This window comes from Salvia hispanica, chromosome 5, assembly GCF_023119035.1.
Source record: "Salvia hispanica cultivar TCC Black 2014 chromosome 5, UniMelb_Shisp_WGS_1.0, whole genome shotgun sequence".
Taxonomy (NCBI): Eukaryota; Viridiplantae; Streptophyta; class Magnoliopsida; order Lamiales; family Lamiaceae; genus Salvia; species Salvia hispanica.
The window spans coordinates 6,241,644-6,261,986 of NC_062969.1; the positions used below are offsets into that span (position 1 = coordinate 6,241,644).

The window sequence follows — 20,343 nt, forward strand, 5'->3', positions numbered from 1 at the left end:
TTTAAAGAATCAGTAGAGCTCACCAACGGCTTAACTTTGAAACTGTGTAAAACAGGAGTATCTCTCTCTCCTCTCTTTCTCTCTCTAGGAGAAGACAGAAGAGTGACAGAGCCTGATTTGTTGCATTGCTTGTTCAACACTGTGAAGCTAAATTATTTATTCACCAAAGCCTGCTTCTATTCTGTACCACCATATTATTTTTACAGGAGTACTATGTTTTTTTTAATTCAAAAACTTAGTTTATTCTATTCACTATTCACTATTATTGACTCATTCTTGTAGAGAATGAAAAATGAAAAATTGAAAACTGATAACTGATGTGTCATTTACTCTTGTCCATCCATCCATTATTAGGAATCTCATTTATTTTCAAAAAATATTTCAAAAAATAATAAAAAATAATTAGTGCAATATGATCTCATTTCTATATACTCAGAGCATCATTAGTGTTATAGGCTGGACCACATCTGGGTCCTGGCCCGCAACCTGGTGCATTGGAGGGGGCTGGGGACGGGTTTGGGTTGTGCTTGAGGCCGGGCTGGTTGCGGTCCGACCCGACATTATATTCTCCCGGACGGACCGCAATTCAAACATTTTTTTTAATCCAATTTTTTCGAGTTTTTGTGTTTAAGCCTTCATATTTGTTGTATTTTCGTATTGAGGAGAGGAGTAATTGATGGAAATGGAAAGAAAATGAAAAAGAGAGGATGGGAAGGAGAAAATTTTAAGTTTAATATATTTAATGGGCTGAGTTTTATTTCAATAATATTATGTATTTAAGTATTTGTTTAATTTTAATGGGCTGACATTTTTAATGTATTTTTTTTAATTTTGAATTTCTATGTTTATAATTTTCAATTTTCAAATGAATTATGAACTTCCTGTGATATAATTGCTCAATATTTTCTATTTTTACGAGTAAAGTAATTTGTAGTTGTAAATAATGCAAGTTAATAGTTGAGGTCCGGATGGGGCCTGCATTGTTATGAGAGTTGTAGTTTGGCCCTGAAAATTAAGGGAATATGACGTGGGGGGACTTGGGGCCGGATCCGGGCCGGTGTTAATGACACTCTTACATTAGTTTTTAGAGTGAACTACAAAAATGGTCCCTAACTATGGGTTTATCTCGCCAATAGTCCTTGGACTTTAAAAATATCTACAGTATTCCATGGACTAAGGTTTTATTTCAAAATCGGTCATTTTGCATTTTCTCACCTGAAAATGCCTTTTTGGGAGTTGGGTAATTTCGTCTTTAGATAATTTTCACTTTTTCAGTCTGATATTATTTCAATATTGTACTAAATCTAATATTATTTTTCAATCTGATATTATTTCAAAAGGAAGAAGAAGTAATTTTGAAATAATATAGTCCAGGGACTATTGTAATATGTTTAAAGTTCATGTACTATTGGCAAGATGAACTCATAACTTAAGGACCATTTTGTAGTTTTAGTTTTAAATAAGATATTAATGAAATAAGTTAATGAAATGTATGACTTATTACCATTTATAATAAAAATAAATTAGAATTGTTATGTATAGGCGGATCGAAATGAAAAACAGGATACCTAGCACAGAGAGGAGTAATTATTTTGCTCCCAAATTAAAAACTTTTGGATGACTAAGCAAGCCATGGGGAATGATTCTCCAGTCTCTAGCTAGGTTGATATTTAAGTACATAGATCTAGGGAGATGGTCAAAATAAGAATGCATTTAAATTAAAAAATGTAGCCTAAATTTTGGCCCTGTGCTTAGATGATCTAATGATCAATAATTAATCAAAAATACGGAATGTCATAATTAAGTAGTTTTAGGTCATATTATAAGGTTTGGGTTTATGTCATAAAAATAAACTAGCTATGATCTAAAAACGCCCTACGTATGATTTTGTTCTACATTTCTGTATTTAAATCTAGTTTTCATAGATCAAAACCCCTTAGATCAGAATATATATATTTGTATAGAATTATATTTCCGAATTCCATAAAATATTATCACACGCGTTCAATAGGTCTGTTAAGTTGGGTCCATTAATAGTGGACTACTCCTATATACCTCCATCTTATTGAAAGAGGGTCAATTTTCTTTTTCTTGTCTTAATTAAAATGATTTATTATTAAAAATAGAAATATTTTGTAATTTTATTTTATTCCGTATATCTTAGTTTATTCTCTCCTCTTAACACATAAAATAAAATTGCATAAAATTTTGTGTTGCTTAAGAAATGGGTCATCTTCAAGCTTGGGACGGAGAGAGTAATGTTTCATTTGGTAGGAGGGACTTAGGTAAATAATTTCCCAAGTTCCAAACTCGGTAGCTTATGGGACTGTTCGGTTTGCAAGATTGTTTATCGGGATTAAATATGTAGTGTATTTGGTTTATGGGATTGAATCTCTCAACTCAATTCTAGATGAATAATCATATAATAATTACTAATTAGTCATATAGTCAACTCCCTCCAACTAAAATAATCTCACAATTTAACTTAGATTATATCTTGGTACCTATTTTATCTACAAAACCAAACACCACATTAATACTGACAGGGAGTGATCAATTGCTAACTCATCATTTTATTGCTAACTACAACTAATTTAAGGCCATAGGATTTTAGAAAACGCGTGGTCCACAATTTGCCACGTGTAATTTTCGTTTTTATTAATTAAATCGAAAAAGATAAAAAAAAAAACTCCAAATTAGGATTTTTGATGCAAAATGTCAATATAGTGTTTCGAAAATATCAACACAATGCCTTGAGAATGTCAACACAATGCTTTTAAGAATGTTAACCCATTGTTTATATTGACATTCTACATATATTATATTGACATATTTTATATAGTATGTTGACATTTCTGCTTGTACGAAAAAATTTAAAATTTTTGAATTTTTTTCAAATTTTGACGTCGAAACATATGCATGTAGTATATCGTTGGAATCCTTATAAAATTATCTTTAATTTGATATATGTTATATGAATTTAAAGCTTTGGGATTTCTTTTAAAAGTTAGTTATAACTAATGTTGTAGTTAATTGACATTAATACCCATATTGATATTTTTTGGAATTAATCCTATGACCTTATTGACGTTTTTTGTTGATCGTATTGACATTTCGGGATTGATGATCTAGGCTTTTAATTTGAATATCTAATGGCTATTATTTAGTTGTAGTTAACAATTAAGTACTAAATTAGCAATATAACACTCTCCAAATAAGTTAAAATCGTAAATTTTTAATAATATTACTAAATTTTAGTAATAAAAGATCACCCTCCTAATTTTGTCCTTGGCGTATATGCTAATCTTAGCTCTAGAGCTTAAATTTTAGTAAAAAGTTAGTACTAGTATTTTGCGTAGAAATTTCTAGTAGGCATTAGATGATATGACTTTGTAATTAAAAAAAACAGTTATTAATTTAGAAGTTAATAACGATTTATTTTTATAATTAGTAAAGTTAATTTTAATGGTGAATAACTCTTTCATCACTGACACTGTTTCTGTAATTTTAAAATATACTCCTACACTACTAGAAAATCATCATTTTATGACACTAAAAAATGTCGGCAAAAATATTTTGTGGTGAGGGCAATCGTTTTATGAAATATTGCTTAAAGAAATGAGTAATTATTGTCTATTGACTATATGATATAACATGAAAAAATCTACTTCTACTACTACTGCTCCATCCGCCCAACATAAGTGAGACATATTTTTTTTTTGGATCATTCCACTATAAATAAGACATTTTCTTTTATAGCAAAAAAAAGTACTCACATTCTATCTCTCTTTTACTTTATCTCCCCCATATTCTTTCTCTCTACTTTTTTTTCCACCCTTATTTTATCTCTCTTTACTTAATCACTAAATATCACTCCTAAAAACATGTGGCCAAAAAAAATGTGTCTAATGAGACCCCGAAGGAGTACTAGTAATTGGTGGTGAGGAAAATACTCTATCCGCCCCACAATAAGAATACTATTTTGCCATTTTCATCTGTCTCACAATAAGAATCGTATTTTACTTTTAATATAAATGGTAAGTAGGTCTCACATTCAATCAAATTATTCAACTCATATTTTATTATAAAACTATTATACAGAAGTGAGACCCACCTATTTATTCCACCTATTTTTTTTTACATGTACTCCCTCCGTTTCGCCATAGTTGAGGCGAAACTTTTCGACACGGAGTTTTAGAAATGAATATTGAGTGTGTTAAATAAATACTCCCTCCGTCCCATTGAAGATGACCCACTTTCCTTTTAGTTTGTCCCAACCAAAATGACTCATTACTTAAAATAGAAACACTTTTATCTTCACTTTATTCCCTCTCTCTTACTTTACTCTCTCCTCTCAACACACAAAATAAAATTGCATAAAATCCCGTGCCGCCCAAGGAAGGGGTCATCTTTCTTAGGACGGAGGAAGTAGATAAAAAAGTAAGAGAGAGAAAAATGTATAGAGAATAAAGTATAAAGTGAATAAAGTAGAGAGAATAAAGTTAGAGGGAAAAGTAAGAAAGAGAAAAAAGTTACCATATATAGAAATGACTCAACTATGAAGAAACTTCCCAAAATAAAAAAAATGACTCAACTATGACAAAACGGAAGGAGTATTAAAACTTGTGCCCAAACTAAAGAGTCTTATTGTGCGACATAGGGATTAAGTATACATGTTAGTCATTATCGTACCTAAAGTATTGAATGTGACTAGTCACATCATGTCCATAAGATATCCAATGTAACATAGTCACATGTCCGTGATTGGGATAAACGGAACCTGCAAAATTTAAGTTTTTGCATTTTTGTAACCATTAGTTTAATTTTATGGCTCATATTGAATTGTGGCTTGATTATAAAGGGGGATTCTATCCATAATATTACAAAATTTAAAAGAAAATAATTGTTGTTTGAGAAAATGGTGGGTCGGGTGTGTCTATTAATTTTGTGGTCACTACATTGACCGAGGGATCATTGAGTTGTAGATGCAGATCGTTTTGGCTCTTCCTCCCTCCCTCCTTTATTTAGAAATACTAGTACATATATAGTCTCTTTAAATGAATACTACCCCACTTTCATAAGTACAGAATAAGAAATAAAATTGTCATTATTCCCACTAGCAAAGCAACCAATGCCGAATTAGTAGCAAATATTTATATGATAACTTTATGGTTTGATTGTGAATTTAATTGATAAAAAAAATCTATGGAATACTCTAAATTGCTCCATATATCTTTGGGATTGGGCCTAAAGCAATTGCTGGGCCGCTCGTTAATTACTCGTATGTCATTACTACTATTTACTCTTCAATCTTCATAAAAAGTTTTTATCACTGCAGCATTCTTTTCAATGGACCGAGAATGCATGGGATGGAGAAGGGATGATATGGTTTCTGTTGAAGAGGTGGAAAATTGGTGACTGGTGGAAGCAAGTTTAATCAAAATAAATAAATAGGACCTAAATAGTGGAGTAGTAAATAAAATAGAAGAACGCAAATCGCGCAGCAGAGAGCTTCCTGTTGCTGCCGCCGAATCCCGCATTGGCCGCTCAAGTTTCGTGTTTTCACTCTTATTCCTGTTTGGTTAAGACTCCATTTAATATTTTTATGAATATAAATGAAATTGTGTCTTAAATAAAGTGATGCTTTTTGTGATTAAAAATAACTAACTGTTACTCTTGATTATTATTTTTAATCAAAATTTGTTACTCCATTTTAATTTATAAAATTAACTAGTAGTAGCAGTTAAAAAATCAATCACATTGTGCAGTTGCACGTATAAGTTTAATGTCATGCAAAATAAATATTCTAAACCAGAATGACATTTAAATTTTGACATGTCAATAATTCACCTTATAATTTTGACACATCCCAACACAAAGGCAAGTTCATAATTAATCTATTCAAAATTTGTAAATACCGGGTCTTTTAATTAAAAAGTGGGAATTTTAAGGCCCTTGGAAATAAAACTTCAAAGGCCCAATTTAAATTCGAGCTAGTCCAAATATCAAATTTACAATTTCAGATCCTAGGCCCCAAGAAATGGATCGGATACTCAGATCAAAATAACTACTGTAATAGCAAAAAAAAAGTAAAAATTAGTACTAGTAAATCATTCATCTTTTTTTTCCTGTAAAATTTATTTCAAATATAAAAAGAAAAAGGAAAAACAATCTAGCCTTCCTCAGATCCATAACACCGCCGGTAAAGGCGCAAGTAAAATAATCTAAACGTAAAATTATTAAGCATTACAAGGGAAAAAATCACAAACACAAGCCAACACTAACCTTTTTTTTTGTACTGTTTTGATTTTTTTCCTCTCTATGTTTGGTTGTCTCTCCAACTTAAACGTACAAACACCACAAAACTATATATATATATATAAGTGGAAACCCCCTACAAATTTCTACCAAGACTAGCAGCCTAGAAACAAAGACAGAGAGCGCAATACAGAAATTCAAGATACAGCAGTTCCACAATGAAGGAATGGCCTCCCTGAAACGGTTGTTGAGTTCGCGAAAGCCACGAAAGAATTCATCATGATCTGAGTTTTGGAGGATTAGACGACAGCGCTTGCTAGCGAGAGCTCGTGAATGTCACTCAGCATCCACTCTTCCCCGGTCTGCCCTCCGAGAACTATAGCTCTCGTTCCTCCAACGATGCACGTGCTGTGTCCCCATGCAAATCTAGGAGGTCGTCCGGGGACGTTTAGGATCCTCCATGTTGGCTTCTCTTCGGTGGGATCGAGTATGTATAGCTGTGAAGCAGAGTGGAGACCGGCCACGGAGCCACCAAAAACGAGTATTCGACCACCTGGGAGACTCACTGCCACGTGATCCAGTCGAGGAGGGGGCGCCATACCCCCTGGATTCCCGGCACCAGGCATCCCACTCCCTGTCACGAATCTCCAACAAGGCTCATCCTCACTCAAATCCATGGTGTAAACATCACTAGATCGAAATCGGAGAGGGCCACTCTTGGCAAGACCTCCAAACATCAAGATTTTCCTTCCACCATAAACAGATAGTGTGTGGCCCAAACGCGAAGGAGGAGTCCACGTTACAGGGATCTCTCGCCACACTGGTTTCTCTATCGACAGGTCGAGGAGAAAGGTATCACTCAAAAGCACTCCAGAGTCCGCACAGCCACCGGACACTATTAACTTGGTCCCATCGAGGGTGCAAGAGCTATGCCATGATCTCGGGAGTGGCGGTGCCATGCTTGAGATTTCACGCCACGTAAGATTTTTCGCATCCAAGTCCAACAAGAAGACATCATTGAGTAGGCCTTGTCTCCCACAGCCACCAAACAGGACAAGATGGGAACCATTCACACACGAAAGTGTGTGACCCCACCGCCCAGGAGGTGGAGAGCTCACTTTCACATGTTGCCACTCTGGATTAGTAGAGTTCAGGTCCAGTACAAAGGTGTCGTTCATAGGTTGCATGTTGACACCTTCGCCACCAAAAAGCACCACACGGTTCCCAACTGCACATGCGCTGAAGTTGCAACGTGAGGGTTCTACTGCACCTCCGACAGTTAGCTTTCTCCATGCTGCAGCTTCGAGAGTTGTGAGTTCCCTAGCCAACCTACCCCAGCCTAATCTTTTAGCACCAGGCACCATCTCAAGAACCCTTGTGGTTTCGCTACCCCATGCATTTTGACAGACCATTCGCCAAAGATCTTCATTCTTTGTTAGCTCATAAAACCGTTGGCAAACAGAGCCAACTGATGCAATATCCCTAGGAGTAAGTCGAGAAAGAATCTTGAGAGCAATTACCTCATCACTCAACTGGAATATACCACATAACTCACGGCTGGCATTCTGGATATCCCCTGAAACCACTTCACAAGATGAAATATTAAATCTTAGCCTTTGAGATGCTCTAGCATATTCCTTGGCTGAAGATCCAGGAAGGGGACCGAGATCAAGAGTTGCTTCTGTAAAAACTTGTATGCCAATTACATGTGTTATCGTATCATCGTCACCGTAAATTGGGGTCATTCGTAACCGGTTCATCAGCGGGGATCCATCTTTCCGGAAATTTAACAGTTCTCCTTGAAACTCAACGCCTTTCTCGAGGCATCTTCTTATTTCAGCAACTACTGTGGAACTCACAAGGGGATGTCTTCTTTTAGCAAACGGGCCTCTGCATTGCAAGAAACGGCTGCAGCAATCCAAAACAACCAAGACATGAGTAAACCATCAAAAATACATGGCCAACATAAAGTGTAGTTAATCCTCCTCTGACAACTTCAGCAATAACGCACTCATAGAACTGTCAATATTTGGTATTAAAACATTTAAACATTGAAGAGAAGAAGGTAAGAGACAAAAATAACATTCAAGTTCAGCTACTTTTTACATGAAAACATCGTTATTTTGAATCATTTCATCGACTCTCATACATATGACATATCAGACACTAACCTGCCACCAACATCTCCATCAAGTCACTGATTCAATTCTCTCATCTGGAACACATCCAAGTATAATAAATACACCTATTTTTGTATCCGGCTTAAAGTAATTCAAACATTTATCATGCATTCTCATAACTAAGATATCTATAATCAATAGATGTATCATGCTACCAATGTTTATGCATGAGTCCCCTCTACAAACTATGACGGCACAATAATCACCATAAAGAAGGCAATACAAGACAGTTCCTAATAACAAATAAATAGTTTGAAAATAAGGGGAAACAGGCATATTAATACAATACCTACCAGATTCTCTTTTTTCTTCTCCCCTTCTCAGTCAGAAGTTGCCAACAAAATAAAATTTCCTTTTTTTTCTAATACTATCTTGCAAATTAATTTAACATAAGCACTGATCCTATGCAATAATTGCCCCCATAAGGGTTGATGTCATGTCACATATACAATAGAGGATCCATTTAATGTGATAGTCAATTCTTGAACAAAGTGAAACAATAACAGCAGTTCTTTATAGCTTCAGGAGTTTGTGCAAACAAATAAAATACATCCTATGAACACATCTTTCAACCATTTGAAATTGCAGTTGAATCAAGTATATTCCCACATAAAGGCCCACACCTCCCCCACCAAAAAAAGAGGTGAGAAGCTGAGCACATAGGAGCTTCTACAATTTATGAAGTCAGCATTCCAAGAAGGAGGCCTAGTTTCCAAACAATTTAAGAGTTCATATAGTGCCCCAGATGATGAGGGAATAGAATTGCAACCTCCGACTCCACCAACCATTCTCTATCAGAATCAGATATAATCAATTTAGGAAAAAACAGAACTGGATAACAAGGGAATTAAACATTTATAGCTAGACACAACCTTTCCGGCACAATATAAAACACTCACAAAACGCATAGTTGAAAAAAATCAATCTAATTGAAAGGCGTAATAAGGAAAATGGGTCCGAAATTCTAGCAGGTTACTCTAATTCCACCTAGCTTGCTTCTGCGATCTCTTATTTTTCTTATCCCAAAGAAACAAATTCAACAAAAATCAAGACCTCAGCTGTTGACATCTATAAACACAAGAAAAATCTACCATAATCTAGAAACAACAAAAAAAATGAATAGAAAGTAGGTTAACATATGAAATTCCCAATCCAGGAAAATTACTAACCAGTTACGTCCGAGAACTTCCTCCGCCCTAAAGCCGGTAACCATCTCGAAGACGGAATTGACGTAAATAACGGGATGGTCGGGCTCCAAAGCATCGGTGACAACGAAGCCACAGGGAGCCGGTTGCAGAAGCGTATCGACGGGGAAGGGCAGCTGGCCGCCGCCTCCCTTCCTGAGTAAAAACCCTAATCCGCCATCAATTTCGTTGTCGTCCTCTTCCCCGCCGCTTAGATCAGACTCCGAGTTGCTATCCCACTCCATCATACCTCAGAAAGGCCCAATCCTCACCCCATAGCAGAATCAGCAGAAATTCGGGCGGTGATTAATCGGGATTAAAATTGGGGGGTTTTGCGGGACGGGGATTGTGTGGAAATGAGTGGATGAGAAGCCGGGGTGTAGAGAGAGAAAGAGGGACCAATAGCAATACACACACGCAGAGAGAGACCGCCTTTCCACTTGAACGAGAAAAGCAGGGATATTTACTATTTAGATGAAGTAATTCCGGTTTGGGGGTTTGGAGAAATATATAATGATGGCAGATTGAAGTTGAAGATAAGGCAGTGCTAATACTTACTCACTCTGCCCCAAAATATCCGATTTTAATTACGGCTAAAATTTATTGTGCATCTGCACGCTCTATTCCTCTAAACCAATACTCTTTATCATTTCTTTTTTACCAACCAAAATATGTCAATTTAAGTATAACAACCAAAAACAATAAAAAAAACAATTTAATTTTAGATTGTCCATCATAATCAATTTCTATCTAATCATAGTAAACAAATTCTGTTCTAAGTTGGTCTCATTTTTCTTTTTATGTCTCAACTTTATTAATTTTATATTAATAAAATTCATGAAGTCCACATTCAAAACTATTTTTTTCGGATAAAAGGGAGCATTTTTTTTCTTTTGCCAAGACTCTTCTAAAATATCTTACCCTTGGTATTTTATTTATAATCTTGTAACTCTTTGTTTTGACCACAAAAATTATGCCAAACCCACATTTAATTAAACATGAATATGATCAAACCTGAATTTATGATTCATGTTGAATAGTAATATTGAAAGTCATTCGGGAAAGAAAAAATAAAATAAACATTGTTTAAGGTTGGGGGAAATTTTTTTTTATGTAGTAATCCTTTCGTCTACGAATATGAGTTTCATTTCTTTTCAGCACAGGTTTTAAGAAATGTTCAAATAAATATTGAAAAAAAGTAAATGGTTCATAAATACCACTTTTATATAGTTTTAAATAAAATGTGAGTGAAATGAGTTAGTTGAATGTGAGGCTTATTATAATTTATCATAAAAATGAACTGAAACTCCTATTTATGAACGAGCTGAGATAGAAAAATAGCATGGAGGGAGCATTTGATTTTTGTCAGTAGTAGTAGTATATTGAAAGGCGTCCACATGATAAATCTTCATATACTTCTTAAATTTAGAGAAGTGAAACTAAATTCTTGAAATTGATTACACTTTAAAGCGAACTTGAACGAAATAAGATGAAAAAGACGGCCAAACGCCACAACGAATGTCGTGTTATTTCCTCCTGAATTCCCAAACACAACCCTCACCAATCTCTTCCACTCTGCCAAATATTTGTCCCTTTCATCGTTTCATAAAATACCAAGTGTGTCACCTTCTTCTATGCTCTCTCTATAATAGTATTACTACCATCACTATACATACAAAGTATCGAATATTCCATCAACTTGAGCCGCATGCTACAATTATAAGTATGGTATCATTGTGCGCATACGATATGCAATACCTAAATTAAAAAAAAAAAAAAAACAATCTTGAAATATCGCAACCAATTGACAATTGGTTTGTATCTATCATTTTTGAGATAATCACTACAGACTCTGTTTCACAATATTAATACAAATGATCCTCTTTATACGCAAGATAATGTCAATTATCATCTTAACATCTTAGCATGCAGAATCAGAGCAAACCCATAGTTAGGGTGCAGGGGAGAGATGATTTCACTAGAATCCTTCTTCGAACTCAAGTTACTACGACTTTGGTGGAAGTCGGACACAGTTTGGGTGCAAGGAAACCAAAATACAGGAATTTTCTAGAGTCTGAAGAGGATTTTTCACTTCACTGGTCTGATTCTTTAGCTGTTATTAGAAGAAAATCGATACTATGTTGAGTGCATTGTGCAATAATAAAGTTATAGTAGTGGTAGAAATTCTGATTTAGAATTTCATGTCTTGCAATACGTAATTCTTAGAATGTATGAAACATAAAAATATAACTATGTTCAGGTGCAAGTGAATTCATCAGATGTGATATTTGGCAAGCATCTTGATCTCACATTTTGTGGCAACAAGAAACTCTATTGCAAATAAGAAATCTACCTAAGCTTAATAATCCCGTCTTATTTACAATATGCACTCATATGGGGAACCAGTCATGTCTCATAACAGCTCAATCAGGAATCGGGAAAGGTCTTACTGCTTAGTGTGTGTCCCTAAATGAGTGTCGCCAACTTATGCAATATAGACAAAAAATTCCCACTCAACATGAACATCCAATGACAAGCAAGCCAATATCCGGTGACAGACCACAACAAAGCAGTCTTGGAGATTTGCTTTCATATTCAAGTAAAGAGGAACAACATTCAACCCAAATGACACAAGATTGTCTTGATAGCAATACTATACTCAAACATGTATATACATTAGTTGATAAGTTTAAATTGTATTGTCATTGAAAGAGTTATGATAGAGACAGTATTAAGGTAATAGCAAAAATGCATGTGTATATATATATACAGTATACAGTAGTTGAGCTTCCAAACATCTCTAGACTTGAGGTATATTTGAAAAGGAGAAACCTTTATATCCCTTGTAAGCATAATAGGCAATCCGAGTGTAGTAGAATCCAGGAATGAACAGAATCCCACCCAATACGGAGAAAAATAGCCCTGCATTACAGCATCCAAGATGAATAGTGAAGAATATGTGATTGTTACTCCACTTAGCAGAGAGAGATATGTGACTGCTGAGATCCAATATTTGAAAACTAAGTAGAAAAGGTTAACTGGGAAACCTGTGTGCCATAACTAATATGCTGCAAACGAAAATTTGTTAATGGACGAATCAGAGCCAAGGTCAATAAAGGAAGGGAAAATTATGAATGTTACTGCAGTAGACAATGTGAAGGAAGTTGCACATATCAGTGGAAATGAAGAAAACAGGGAAGTCATTCCCTCAGTATGGACTATGGAACACATACCATCCATTGATGTTGATAATGGAAGCATATGAAGTTTATGCCAAATAACTGGAGATGTTATATTAATACTAAAACAACTGACACAACATTATCGCTTAGCATCTCCGTTGAAGCTCCATTTGAATTCATGGAACTAACCCTCTCCTTCCTAAATCCTAATCACTCTTTTACTGACTTTCGAATCTCACAATTCAGCACCAATCTACTCCTAACATACTTCAGCATTGAGCAATTTTAAAAAGTCTGACCTAAATCCCCACACAATTTTAAATAATCTGACACCAAATTTTATAATGGCAAAGGCATATTAGCAGTTAAAAGCCTATTTTCTCCTGAAATTTTACTAGAAGTAGTATTATTTATTTATCGACACAGATCTCAATGCCCTAAGCAATGAAACTAATCTTCATGAATCTAGAAGCACGAACAAAGCAGCAACCACCAAAACAGCTCAAAACCCCCAAAATCCATAAATCAGAACTGAAGCAACCCAAAAAAGAGTAAATACCATGGGCGCGGTCACCCCCGATTTGATTGACCGCCATGAAGATACCGACGACGATCCCTAGCGCGCCGAAAACAAAGAGAGCGATGGCGAGAGCTATCTCCTTAATTGGCGGCCTGTTGTTGACGGCGTAGGAAGTTTCCATCAGGTCGTCGTCGTAGGAGATAGAAAACGCGTGATCCACATACGCCATTGCTTCTCTCAGCAGATTCCGATTCGATTTTTCGTCGAGAATTTCGATGAGGAGCAGGAGATTTGGTGGGAATAGGGAGACGGACAAGGGAAGAAGAAGAGTTGATCAAGTAGATAGCGATAAAGTATACGAGAAAATAAAGAGGGATTTTGTAATATCTGCGATTGGACTTCCTTGACTATAAAATTATACTAATTTAATACTATAGTCCAAAATCCTATTCAATATGCGACATGTTGTTTTTCTAAATTTAGGATAATATTAATATTTAGATGCACTTTGATTATAAAATTTGATTCCGATCAACTGTTTTTTTTTTTAAATGTATGATATTGTTATAGTACTTAATTTTCACTTTTCCTTTCAACAATGTTAATTATGTTCTCACACTGCCGCGACCCGATCCATTGTTTTAAAACAATCACTTCATCTATCAACATTATCACTTTTACGGTGATTTTTAATTATGATAAATATCTCTTCTTGTTTGGAATTTTATTATTTTTACACAAAATATGTTATTCTTATTTATAACAACAATTATTTTTATAATGGTCATTTTTAACAATTTGTCAATTTTTCTAACACCTACGTGTAATGGCAACAAGTCTCACATGTCATGTTGTCAAGATAAATAATACTAATAAGTAAAACAATCTTTCCAACACTTATTTTAGTTAGACAAGTTTTCTCATTTAAAATTGGAATCCTCAAATGTGGAAAATCGAATGATGAGGCTGAATTGTTAACAAGATAAATATTAATATATGTAGTACTTTATCTGGTACTAGATCAAAGTTCATTGAGCGATAGTGTGACTGATGTTAGGATTTGGACTCTTAACGAATCAAAGGATTGCTCTATCTCTTGCTTTCATTTGCAGGTGACTCGTAGCTCGGATGATAGCAACCAGTTCATTCATAAAAGATGACATGGACAAAAGTGGTCCCACCACTTCCCCAACTCTTTGTTTGGTTTGTTTTGAGGGGAGGTTAAATATTAAGTAGTGACTACATATTTGGATTCTCGGATTTGGAAAGATAACATTTGTATCTTCTGCAAAGAGAACCTAAAAACAATCCATCGCATATGTTTGGATGCAAGTTTTCCAATCCTCTATGGTATTTTGCATGCAATCATTGGAATGTCATCTTCTGTATCTCCAGGGATCCGATGTCCTGTTTATTACCGTGGATGAGCATACTGTTTCAAAAGTTTGACAAGAATATATGCAATACTCTCTTCTATGTGATCTTGTGGTCTATTTGATGGTTGAGAACACAAAGTAATTTTTGAAAAGATGGAACCTAAATGGAATATGGAGAAAGAGCTAATTCTATAGAGAAAGGGGTCGTGGACTAAAGGGTGGTGCCGAAATTTCTTATTTACCAAATGAGTGAGAATTTGGCTGAAGTGTGAAGGTGGTCGAGAAGGAGTCGCAAAACAAAGCATAGAGCCGAAGACCATTGATGAGGTATTTTGCTGATCCGTTGTCTCTATTTCTTGCTACTTCTTTGGATTCTTGTTGATCTATGTTGTTAGAGGTCCTGCTCTATTGGTCTTTTAGGGCATTAGCAATAGAGAGCCCTTCTCCGGAGCCCATCTCAGAGCTTATATCCATTTTTTCCTGCCACGTCAGCAGGCCCATCCTAGAGCCTATCTCCCTGCAATAGAGAGCCTATCTCAGAGCCTATCTCATTTCATTTCATTTTTTAAAAATACTTCATTAAAAAAAACATACTACTACATTAAAAGATAAACATACTTCATTAAAAAAACATACTACGTAAAAAAATAGATAGATAAAAACACAAACACACATCGATCATCAGGTGGTATATATAGAGAGATGAAGGTGTGAAATGAAATGGATTAAAATGATGAGAGTGAATGTGTGAAATGGAGGAAGGTGGTATATATAGAAAGTAATAAATTTTTTTAAAAAATGCAAAATCGGCTCCGACATCGGCCCTGCCTCCGCAATGGAGGCCCATCATAGGGCCGATGCGGAGCCCATGCCTATCGGCTGGGGCGATTTATCGGCGCGGAGGCGAGGGGGAGGGAGAATCGGCCCTCCCTCCGCAATGAAGACCTATGCGAGCCGATGGGGGGGCCAATAGATCGGCTCTTGCTATCGGCCCCCATTGCTAATGCCCTTAGTGCTTGTTGTGTTATTAATTTTTTGGTTTTTGTTTGTCTAGGATATCTCTATCATGTGTTGTCTTAGTTGTTTAGTTCTACTTTTGTTCCACCTTGTTTAAGGTTGGAGTTTGGTGCAATTTTTTACCATTACTCATTGAAATAGTTAGAGCTTTTTTATGTATTGATAAAAAATAATTTAAATTAATCAATATAGGTTCAAAACTAGTAATTACTGGAGTAATATAGGGTTTACATAATCCATGGAAGATGTAGAGAAATAGCTTGGGACGTTTCAATAATAAAAAAAAAAAGTACTGTATCACTTACTTATGGGAGCGAATGAGTAATAATTTAATGAGATGCGAGAAAATGCCACGTCAATAGTTCCGTTTTTGCATTAATTTATCAAAATTTTATGCAATGTGCCGAAAGTCAAAACTTTAACGTGATCTAGTGCTATTTTCTTAATGATAGCAACAAACAATGCTCCCGGAACATGATAGTGTGATGATACACGTGGCATAAAAACAAACCACTAAAAGATTTAGATTAAACTGGAGAGATTAATTGCAATTTATTAGTGTGAACTGTGGAGCGATATCACCAAGAATTTTAATTGTTTTGTCTATTTCAAATTATACAAGTAGAAAAGCCTGACAACAGCAAAGGGGAAATTATAGAGACGCTAAAACAATCAATACAAAATCGAATATGTAATCTTCGTTTTAGGACATTACTGTATAACCTGTATATTTTAACTTTTCACAATGACACAGATTACAGGCAAAGACAAAAGCAAACACAAACGCATAAATATATATACATAAAAGTAGCAAGGTGTAAGAGTGGGTGGGAGTGAAAATTGAGTCATATATTATGATGACAAAAGAAATTAAGGTTCATTGCTTAGAGCAGAATGGAGTGAGAGCATACCATTAGCGTATTGCTTTCTCACCTTCCTGTACTTCTCAAGCAGCATTCTGAAATGTAGTTCTACATCCCGAAACTCTACTTCGTGACAAAATCTCGACCTGACCTGAATGAAAGGAGCCTCTGCTATATCCTTGTGATGAATCAGTAGATCAAAAAGGTACCTGCTGTCTGCCAATGGTATACACAAATTAGACAAACTCTCTATTTCCTCCGCTTCGAGAGTGAGGTACTTCATCCATCTTAAATGTTCGAGAGGGTCTTCATTCTTCAGTAGAGTTGCTTCTAGATGTGAAACTGCATCTGAAAACTTTGATTCACCCATGATCCTGTTGATCAAGTAGCCAAAGGTTTTTCTCTGATTTTGTTGAAGCCACTCTCTAGTAGTATCGCAAGAAAATGGCATTGCGTCAACCAAGCACGCTTTCTGAAATGCTGGATCAAGATTTCCGATTAATTTTATTGCAATATGCAACAGCATCATAGATAACAAGTGTAGACTCCGTTGAACAGAATCCTCGGACTTGTACTGCAATCTCTGTTTATTATCCCAGCTAAAGAGGGCAGCATGCATAAAACCTTCCCACCTGTAATGGCAACAACCATAGTTAATCTGAAGCACCATATAATACTAAGTAGTCAAAATGTTGAAATTTTGATAATACTCTCCCTCCGTCCACCAATAAATGTCTCATAGTTGACCGGCTCGGATTTTAAAAAATTGTTTGACTTTATGATGGAATGTAGATAGAAAAAGTTGGTGGTATATAGTCCTACTTTTATATGCTCCTATTAGTTTCATAATAGAATGTGAGTGGAATGTGGGGTCCACTTATCAAAAATAGTAAAAGTAAAATAAAACACGGACAGACGGAAAAAAATAGGACATTTAATAGCAGATGGAGAGAGTAGAATATTAATGCATGAAATTGAAGGACTCACTCAAATGGAGGCTCTATTTCAATGGCTAGTGTCATATGCAAGGAGAATTTGACGGTGGCCACATTGTCATCGTCCACATCAGTTATTGCCTCATGTGGAAAACCTCTTGGAATATATAAAATGTCGCCTTCATTCAGCACAAACTGCTGGTGTTCATGACCCTCATGGCCTTCATCCTCCAAACCATGCAGGCTATAGCAAGCTTCATATAAGCGAGGTAACTTGGAATCTGGCCGAGGATATACTTTCCATCTTTTCGTACCGATGAGTTGGCATACAAAGACACAGTGATCATCACTGTGTCGAGCCAAGCCTTGTGAATCAGATGGAGTTAAGTACATATTAACACCAGCTGAAGGCTGCCCAAAGAGAGATGCTAACTCATCTGCAATTACAGAAATGGTTTGACAGCGAAATTCCATACCACGAAGAGCAATTGAGTAGCCCTTCTTAAATGCTTCTTCACATTCCAAAATATCATTAATACTGAAAATGTGAGGAGAAATGGAGCAGCGAGACTCTGGCTGCTTTTGAAAATAGTGCAGCTCTTGTTCTCCGGACTGTGTTTTCACAACACGGATATCCTGGTTGTATATAATTGGGTAACCAAGATGACTCTTTATCTCCTCGATGACATGAAGTATATCGAGCTCATCTGCTACAATGGCAGGGCAGGAAGTAAAGCATTTTAGCATGGAAGGGAGACTAGAAGGTATTGCATCTTTCAGACGATGATACTGCAGAAATGGATTGAAAATACTATCCTTGCTCAATAAATCATTTGATGCATTCCTTAAAAGCTTCGGAGACACCTCCCAGACCTCGGATAAAAATGACTCAATACTAGCTTCCCCCGCACCGAAAATACCTCTCTTTACATATTCGAGGTTTATGGACTCTGGGAGCAGACCACGATTGATTGATAGCAAGAAAACACTTTGAACCAAATTACATACTCTGATGTTACCTACGAAAAAATCATTTCTCTTATCACATGTTGAAGAAGTACCATGCAACCTCTGTTCATGCACTGCTCCCAACAATCCTCTTAAATGCTCTAAAAAGGTTTCACAAATGTCTGTTGGTATTAGCTGCAGCTGCTCAATTGATGAAGAGGTAATAAGGTCAGTTGCTCCCTGAAGAAGTAATATTGAAAGATCATCTTTGCGAATACCAACTGTATCTCCTCGAGATTTGGTTCCCTGTGTCAAGCATAGACTAATAGATGTTAAGTCATATAAGCAGCTATCTCTTCAAATAAAACCTGGCAAGTGATGCTTAGCCAGCTTAGGTGAATCACTACTTCATCCAGCATTTTATCATTTAGGCCGTTTGTTTTAAGATAAATCATCAAACTAACTAGCTCGCACTATATGCATCCCAACAGCAATTTTCTGTTAGTGTTGCATCTCTCCTTACCAGAAATAAATTTCATAAATAGCAAAACATAGTTTTTAAGCCAAGGAAACGAACTATAGAAACTAAAACCCCGAAAAGCCATCAAATTATACATGAGAGCCCAAACTAGGAAACCAATACTATTTCATTCATGATATACTCATATCATCTCCACCATCAACCAACTTGGAAGTATAAAAGTCCATGAACTGAAAGCATATCTTACACACCAAAACCACCCCTAACCAGTAGTTAACTTCACATTTTACCCAGAAAATCATAATTTCTCATTAATAAAAAAAAATACTCACATAAAATTCTCAATTGCACGGAAATCAAGCAGCCGCTGTCTTCCCGCTGACGCCGCAGATAAATCCAATACAGCATTGCAAGCAGCAATCGCAATTTCCCTTTTTGAATTTCTCACCAGTGCGATCAATCTCTTTACTATCTCATCCTCCGAGGCAATCTGCTCACTCATCTCGAGCATTGCTAGCGACGCAGCGCCTACGATGTCCAAACTTTTACACACGATTTCAGCACAGCTGCCGCAAAAAACAACCAGACGCAGAAATCAATACACATAAACATCACACGGAATTCAAACAGTAAAAAAGTAGTGGTAGATTCTCAACGAACTTATAATTTTATCATTACTCGGATTTCAGAAGCGAAGGAAGCAATGCGAGGAATGGCGGCAAATGCAATTGGGGGAGAGAGAGTAGTATCTTGTTCAAACATTTCTTAATTAGGGCTTTTTTCACGTGAGGTTTCGAACAACAAGATGCTAACAGCAAAGGAAAAACAATTTCATCATTCCTCATATCCTTCTTCTTCTTCATCGCGATTCTTCTTTTTCTCTTCGCCTTCGTCTTTGTCTTCTGCTGTTCTTCCATTGTCAAACGTATGATTCCAAGTTTCTCTGCATTCCATATAACGAAACGACGAGCTCTTTGCAAAAGTACAAAATAGGAGTAAATTAAAAAATAGTACCCCCCTTCGTCCTATAAAAGTTGAGACAAAACTTTTGGGCGTACAAAATAGGAGTACATTAAAAAATAGCACCCCTCCGTCCCATAAAAGTTGAGATAAAATTTTTGGGCGTACAAAATAGGAGTACTACCCCCTCCGTCCCATAAAAGTTGAGACAAAACTTTTGGACATGGAAATTAAAAATTTATATTAAATAAATAGGAGAAATGAAAAAAGTAGGAAAGATAAGAGAGAGTAAAGTAAATAATGGAATAAAATAAAAGTGATTAGATGTTTTGTTTTTTGTTAAAAAAGGAAATGACTCAACTTTATTGGGACGGACTAAAAAGGAATACGACTCAACTTTTATGAGACGGAGGGAGTACTAGTTCGGTCACGAACCTGT

At 35.8% G+C, this 20,343-nt stretch overlaps 3 protein-coding genes across 5 annotated transcripts; all 3 read right to left on the minus strand.

Moving 5' to 3' along the window:
• Nucleotides 1–6,185: 6,185 nt before the first annotated feature.
• Nucleotides 6,186–10,160, minus strand: LOC125187493 (adagio protein 1-like). 2 transcript variants are annotated; one of them, XM_048084089.1, is made up of 2 exons: nt 9,608–10,160; nt 6,186–8,166 (listed from the first exon to the last, which is right to left on the minus strand). In XM_048084089.1, exons 1-2 carry the CDS (start codon nt 9,868–9,870, stop codon nt 6,558–6,560), a joined length of 1,872 nt encoding a protein of 623 aa, XP_047940046.1. In that variant the 5' UTR covers nt 9,871–10,160; the 3' UTR covers nt 6,186–6,557. The 2 variants fall into 2 exon arrangements, with proteins under 2 accessions (XP_047940046.1, XP_047940047.1); XM_048084090.1 differs by lacking the exon at nt 9,608–10,160 and adding an exon at nt 8,430–8,451.
• Nucleotides 10,161–12,263: 2,103 nt separating this feature from the next.
• On the minus strand, nt 12,264–13,702 carry LOC125187103 (transmembrane protein 230-like). The gene is made up of 2 exons (XM_048083627.1): nt 13,364–13,702; nt 12,264–12,544 (listed from the first exon to the last, which is right to left on the minus strand). Exons 1-2 carry the CDS (start codon nt 13,551–13,553, stop codon nt 12,423–12,425), a joined length of 312 nt encoding a protein of 103 aa, XP_047939584.1. The 5' UTR covers nt 13,554–13,702; the 3' UTR covers nt 12,264–12,422.
• A 2,673-nt stretch (nt 13,703–16,375) lies between these two features.
• Nucleotides 16,376–19,908, minus strand: LOC125187565. 2 transcript variants are annotated; one of them, XM_048084180.1, is made up of 4 exons: nt 19,623–19,908; nt 19,277–19,510; nt 17,568–18,785; nt 16,376–17,212 (listed from the first exon to the last, which is right to left on the minus strand). In XM_048084180.1, exons 1-4 carry the CDS (start codon nt 19,859–19,861, stop codon nt 16,588–16,590), a joined length of 2,316 nt encoding a protein of 771 aa, XP_047940137.1. In that variant the 5' UTR covers nt 19,862–19,908; the 3' UTR covers nt 16,376–16,587. The 2 variants fall into 2 exon arrangements, with proteins under 2 accessions (XP_047940137.1, XP_047940138.1); XM_048084181.1 differs by having other exon boundaries at nt 19,605–19,743.
• Nucleotides 19,909–20,343: the final 435 nt, after the last annotated feature.